This window comes from Lipotes vexillifer, unplaced genomic scaffold (assembly GCF_000442215.2).
Source record: "Lipotes vexillifer unplaced genomic scaffold, Lipotes_vexillifer_v1.1 scaffold51, whole genome shotgun sequence".
Lineage (NCBI taxonomy): Eukaryota > Metazoa > Chordata > Mammalia > Artiodactyla > Lipotidae > Lipotes > Lipotes vexillifer.
Window position 1 is genome coordinate 773,908 of NW_006786770.1, and position 6,927 is coordinate 780,834.

Here is a 6,927-nt window from a genome sequence, read left to right on the forward strand (position 1 = left end):
GAATGCGTGGGATGAGGGGGGCACAGGCAGCACTGCTGGAAGGAGTATCAGGTGCCCCTCCCTCTTCTTTCTCAGCAGGACCAGAGAGGAGGAAGCCCTGGGCCGCCTGTCAACTGGATTCCCCTATGCATTTCCCCATGTTGAGCTGGGGCCTTCAGGCCTCCTTTCCCTCAGTTGCCCTGGAAGCACTGCTCCGAGGGCCCCTGGCCTTCTGTCTCCACCCTTGCATTATCCCCCACATCACCTGAGCCACTCCAGCTGGTTCCTCCCCCATACTCAGAGCAGAAGACCCTGTCCTCTCCATTTCCAGGACTCCTCAAAGGGCTGGGGCATCCTGGGACTTGGGCCCCAGCACCTACCTCACACCAGATGAAGGAGGACCTGTCCCTAATAAGGCAAGGCCATGTGTGCATCCCACAGGGATGAAGGACACTGTGTGATAGCAGTTCACTGCACATCTTGAGACCTGTACTCTAATACCATGGTTGGGAGCATCCCTGGCAGTCATGCCTCTTGCCACAGAGATCTTCTGATGAGAGAAAGGAGCCCTACATCCAATGAAATAGGCTATTTTTGGTTCTTAAGCAGATGGCTTCTTCTGGGAGCAGTAAAGAAAAATAAAATCCCCCAAGGCTCAAGAAGGGATCTGTACAAAAGTTCAGGTTTTCAGACTATAACAGACCTGGCAGTGGGGGCATTTGAGGCTTGCCCTGCTTCTTGGCCCTGGGGGACTCACTCACCGGCCAGATCTCTGTGCTCAGGATGGGGTCACAGTAATGAATAAGGCCCAAGTCTCGCCCTTCAGCTTGACAGATGCTCACTTCTTCCTAATCCCAGTTCTTGCCCTGTTTTCTCAAGCCTGAGCTCCTCATGCCCTGTTTCCTGTCCACACTTCCATGCATATTCTGACCTCTCCTTTGCCCAGTGGTCTGATGCTCACCTCCTCCCACTGCTAGAAGATTCACCAAGGGTTTGTATTTACCAGCTTACCAGCACCTGCCTGGAGCTGGCAGAGCCCATACATCTCCATGTACCTGCACTGCTGGCTCTCCCACTGATGGGGCCTTAGCAGGAACCCAGGCTTCTGCTACTTCGGTCATGGTCTTTCTCCACTCCAGCGCTGGGCATTGTAACCAGCCTTTCCCCCATGTGAATTTACATAATTTTTTCCACCCAGGGTCACTGCCCCTAAAGAAGGCTAAAATCCTCTACTTTCTGTATAAGAATCATGACCTCCTTCTGGTTTCTCCTCTAAGATCCTGGCAGCTGCTCCTGGCTGGTTCCTCGCTAGCTCTGCCTGGGACTCTTAGCTCATTTAAATATGGATCTGCAGGGGACTTTTAGGCCTCCAGAATGCCTTTCCTAGAGGAACCATTTATCAGGATGAATGACTCTTGCTGCCCTATGGATCTTATTCAACACCATTTGCACCTAGAGATAGGAGATGCTGAAGCACCTCTTTATTTAAGGCTGTCCCAAATTCTTTTATTGTTTATGGTATCAGGCCCCTTAAATACTGTATGACAGATTGAAGTCTGCCATTACTAGTTGGGTCACCTTCGGCAGATTTCTTAACACCCTTGCTTCAGTTTCCTCATCTGCAAAATGTGAGCAATCCCTACCTCACAGGGCCGTTGTGAGGGCTGAAAGAGAAAGTGTGAGAACCTACCTACCGAAAGCCTGGTACATAATGGGTGTTAAATAAACTGAATTTTATCTGCAGTTGTCCTACATATTCATGATTCCAACACTGGGAAGAGGAGTATGAGTGAATTGCTGCTTATTTCACAAAATACAGAGTTTGTGGGACTGTGGTTCTCAAAGCGTGGTCCCTGGGCCACCAGCATCAGTGTCACCTGGGAATTTTTTGCAGCTACAAATTCTCAGGCCCCCTCTAGACCTTCTAAATCAGAAACTGAAAGAGTGGGCCCAACAGTTTGTGTTTCAATAAGCCCTCCCGGTGCACCTGACGTTTGGGAAGCTCTGCTCTAGGACCTAGCAGAGGAGACACCCATCCAGGAGGCCATTTTGGTGGGACAGGTTTGAGTTTTGTTTATCCAAGCCTTGATTATAAGAGGTGGTAGCACTGGGCTAGAATTCAGGAAGCCCTAAGTAGCAGAGGGTTATGGCTCAGAGCCAGTTAACTTGACTGAACCCTACCTTCCTGACTAGAATTATTTGCCCTGGGAGTTCTTTGCTCATGCCCGGCTGGCGGGGGGGTGAGGTTCGAGAGAGGTAGTTGTGTTTGTTTAAGGGGTGATTATATCACAGTGCCTCCATACCAGGCCTGCTCATGTGGCCCTCTTGTTCTGGACTGGGGCTAGGAAGGTGGGACTTACATGCTTTGGGGACTCCACTAGGGCTCCCGGCCCCTCAAAGAAGGGCCACCCACTACTACTGTATGGCATCTTTGCTTTCAGGCTGAGCTGCTCCTTGCTCTTCCAGCCCCTCAAAGAAATGGCCCCGCCCCAGTACCTCTTAGACTGTCCTGGACTTGGGAAAATCTTTCCCATAGGACTCCTGACACCTTGCCTCCACTTTGTCCCACACTCACACTGCTAACTGGTAGGGTTCTGACCCAGCAGCCTGAGTTCTGAGTCCTCAGGCCTGGAAAGCAGAATGACCAAACATCCTGGTTTTCCTGGGACTGAGGGATTTCCAAGGCTGTGGAGCTTTCAGTGGTAAAACTGGGAAAGCCCTGGGCAAACAGGAATGAATTAGTCACCCCAATCTAAAGGTTCCAGAGAGGCAGTCTTTAGAAGGGGATGAAGGGAATACAGATGGAGCCCTGAACAGGGACCAGGGGAGGTATGTGTGTGTTGTATATGTGTACTGTAGAGGTAACACAGGTGCAAAGAATACTTTTTGTATATAATAGGTGACAGATTCTTAGCTCCGTACTAGTAGTCATTATCTGTTCCTGTCGATGTCCTTTTCCTTCCAGTTGCCCAGGGTTTCAAGGTTGTCTTTGACTCCTCCAATCTTTGGTCACTGGAGAAATTACACTGATTCCTGTTTCATAACAACCTTCCTCCCCACTCCAATTCTGGCCCTGAATTCTCTCTGCTCTTACTTTTTGCAGTGGCCAGAGCTACACTCCTTCATCAGGTCTGTGCCAGTCACCCTGCACGTGCAGCCAGATGAGCCTGCCCTAAACATTGCTCTTATACCTCTCCTCCCTAAAACCTCCAAGAACTCTGTCTACAGTACAATGCCTAAATTCCTACCTTTGGCTCTTCCCTCTCTCTGCTCTGTGAACACTTCTTTCGGTTAGTAGTCCCAGCCCCCACTTACAAGCTTCATGACATGATCATGGGCTTCTGTGATTTCATTCTCCTTATCCTTAAAATGAATTTAAAGTCTCATCTCATGGGGTTTATTGTAAAGATTAATCCATGCAAAGCATTTGGAACTGTGTCTGAAAATGCCAGGTTCCTTTCTGCCTTCCAGCCTTGTTCACTTCCCTGAAATATCCTTTTCTGGGACTTCTACCTGCAACTGAGGCCCTAGCTGACACATACCCCTCCCCCACCCCTAGCGCTGGGTGGATTATTCCCAGAGCATCCTGAGAGTGGGATTGTGGCACCTGAGCATGGGAAGGTCTGAGGAGGGAGGAAGGACTGATGAGGAGGGACTCCTAAAGATGAACAGGGATGACCAGGCATGGGGGAAGACCTGCATCACGGGGAGTGTTCCTTTTCCCTCCCCATCACATGCAGGAGGATGATTAATTACCAGCGTTAGAAATTAATCTCAGATATGTCTGTTGGAGGAGGTGGGCTGGGCTCTCTACCCTGCAAGCAGCTACTCTAAGCTCTGCCTCAGCAAGTAGGACCAATCCTTCCCACCCTCCCGCCACCACCATCATCCTGGTGGTGACATTTTCCGCCCAAGTGCGGGGTGGGATGGAGGTCCCAGAAGCAGGGGTATGTCACCTCTCCCAGAGCTCATCACTTCGCCTGTGTCTCAGTGTAGGATTCTCTCTGTGGGGGCGAGGAGAAGGGTCAGGACTCTATTAACAAATGACCTCAGGGTGGGGAAAAAGGAGAGTCAGGCAGGACGCTGTCACTCTGGGGCCAGTCTATTAGTTAGGTGCAAGGTCTCCCAGGTGGCAGCTGATCAAACGCCGGGTGGAGACCTGGAACTAAGGCAGCCAGTAGAGGAGAAGTACGTACCCGCAGCTACCAGAGTCCCAATGCCCTTCCCCTCATCCCGCAGTCTCCAGAGCATAAAGCTGACAAGCACCAGCTCTGAAGGCTGGTTGGATGCCTGGGTCCACATTCTGACCTAGGGGTTGTTCTTTTATAAAATGGGCATAATTATATCACCTACCTTATAGGGTTGCTTGAGGGTTAAAGGAAACATCGGATTTAAAGCGCTCAGCACGGTGCCAAGCACGGAATCTTCGCAATAATCAGCAGATTTTGCTCTTACTGCTGGGAGCGTCAGGATTGAGGCGTGCTGCGGCGGAGTCTCAACTTTATTCTCAACAATTGGGAAAGGTGGGCGTCTGGACTGTGAGCCGAAAGGGGCCCGGGTCGACACCCTCCCTTTACCCCGGAACCCAGACAGGACGCGGAGGCGCGGAGTCCAGGGCCCCAGAGCCCTGGAAGTGGCTTTGCCTTCAATCTTCCACCTGTATCTCCTCGTCTGACAATTGGGGCCCAGAGTCAGGCCGGGCGGGGCCAGGGCAGAGGCCTGGGGCGCCGTCAGGCAGCGCAAGGCGGCACTGGATTTCGGGGGACAGCGAGCGCAGCGAGGCCAGGTCGGCGCGCATCTCCTCCACGTCGCGCTTGAGCTTGGCTCGCCGGTTCTGGAACCACGTGACGACCTGCGCGTTGGCCAAGCCGAGCCTCGCCGCCAGCCCGTCACGCTCGGACGGTGCCAGGTACTTCTGGAAGACAAAGCGCCGCTCCAGCTCCAGCACCTGCTGCGCGGTGAACGCCGTGCGTGACTTCCGCCGTCTGCGGCCGGCCCGGCCAGGGCCCAGCGCGCCTGGGGCCGCGCGGCCTGCGGGGACAGGGCGGGGGTCAGCCGCCTTCTAGCTTGCGGGAATCAGGCTTCGGTCCGGGAGGAAAAGCGGGGGTGGGGTCAAGCCAGCGAGGGGGGCGTTGGTGCGGAGCGAAAAGACGGACGGGAGCCAGAACCGCCGCCCCTTCCCGAACTTTGCGAGGGGGAGGGTGGTATTTCAGCCCGGGGGTGGGGCACAAGGTGGAACCGGCCCCTGGGGTACTGGAGGCAGGAGGCTGAGGGTATCTTGCGGGGACCGGGGAGTGGGAGGAGGGCGGGACAAGCCAGAGAACTGGTGCAAGGTCAGGCGGTCTAGGGCGGGGCCTTTGAGGCCTTCTGGAGCCCCTGGTGGAGCGGGGTTGCAGGTCTGGGCCAGCACCAGAGGCAGGGGCCGACCATGGTCAGAGTAGGGGCAGCCAGCCGGAATGGTGAGTGTAAGAGAACCTGCACCGTGCCCTTCTTTAAACTCGTGGGTGTTGGGCACTCTGGGCTTATTCTTTTTGGGTGACACGGGCGCCCCCTCCTCGAGCCCAAAAGGGAGAGAGTGGGGGTACAAAGGGCGAGGAAAGGCGAGGTCCACAGTCCCGCAGCCCTTGAGGCTCCAAGGAACTTCTGCTCCTTGCGCCCTCTTGATTGGAGAGAGGCTTGGAGCGGAGCTCGGTCACCCGGAGAGGCCCGAGCCTGGCCTCCCTGCACTTTCCGCGCCGCCCTTGCCCTAGCTCACTCATTTACAGCCTCCGGGCCAGGCCTTTTGTCTCCTCTCTGGCCTTTCTCTGTCGCGATTGCCCCGCACAGTTCTCGACAGACTGGCCCTTCCCCTCGGCGCTGGCGGCCTCCAGGAGCGGGCGCGGAGCCTGGGAACTAACGGAGGGGAGGGGAGAAGAGGGAGAGGCAAGCCCCAGCACGTGGGCTGAGGGCAGGGTGCGGATTAGGGTGGCGGCCAGGGTGAACGAAGGTTCGAGACCGGGAACCTGGAGGAAAGAAATGGGGAGAAGGCCAAGTCACAGTGAGCGACCTCGCCGGCGCTATACCTTCAGAGGGCTGCGGAGCGTGCCCGTCAAGTACGCGGAAAGTTTTACTAGTCAGCTCCTCCAGCGCGCACAGCGGAGACGTGGGACCTTGGTTCGACTCTGGAAGCTGCGACGCAGAGGGTCCTCGGGGAACCATGTGCGGGCCTAGGATGTCTGCGATGCTGAAGGGTGTCCGGGGTGTCCGGGGCTCGGATCCCGAGCTCATGGCCAGCCGGGCTGTGGCGGTCCCGCCGCCCGCCGCGCTCGGCTCCGCAGCTGCCTGGGCCCCAGCGCGGCTCCCGATCTGGGCCCCCAGCCTCGGACCCGCCCCCCGCGCTGGGCCCGAGCCTCGAGTGCCCCTCCTCCTGCGCCCCCACCCCCCAACCCGGCCGGGTCCGCGGTGGGTCTGGAGCTGGTAGTCGTCCAGGCAGCGGTATTTCTACAGGGTGGGGAGGTGTGGAGAGAAACCGGAGGAACAAACCGCCAGGCCGGGCCGCAGGGCTGCTCTGCGCTGCCGGACGCGGCGCAGTGCACACTCGGGCTGGACCCTTCCTGGGCGGCCCCCAGATTCTGTATACCACAGACTCCCCGCCTAGCCGCAGCTCTGGCTCATAAACTCGTCGGCAATAAAATTGCTTTCCCTGGCCCCAACGGCTGGGGAGTTGCAAAATTCCGAAAAGGGAGAGCAGAACTGGCAGTGGTAGGATACCCAGTCTCACCTAGTAAGGCCCTCTGTCTCCTGACCTGGCCCCCTCGTTCCGCCCCATCCCTGCGGAAGGCTCTTAAAGAGGTCGGGCGGCTGGAAGTTATTAGTGAGGTGCTGGGGGCTGGGGGACTTGCAACTTGGAAGGACCTGGCCGGGCAGAGCGATTGTAACCGGGAATACTGGGGATGCCATGGGGAAGCA

General features: G+C 56.2%; 1 protein-coding gene across 1 annotated transcript; it reads right to left on the reverse strand.

Annotated features, from left to right (window-relative positions):
• Positions 1 to 4,569: 4,569 nt before the first annotated feature.
• Positions 4,570 to 6,248, reverse strand: LBX2 (ladybird homeobox 2). Its single transcript, XM_007459414.1, has 2 exons — positions 6,042 to 6,248; positions 4,570 to 5,010 (listed from the first exon to the last, which is right to left on the reverse strand). The coding sequence occupies exons 1-2, from the start codon at positions 6,244 to 6,246 to the stop codon at positions 4,625 to 4,627; spliced, it is 591 nt and encodes a 196-aa protein (XP_007459476.1). The 5' UTR covers positions 6,247 to 6,248; the 3' UTR covers positions 4,570 to 4,624.
• Between the last annotated feature and the right edge of the window lie 679 nt (positions 6,249 to 6,927).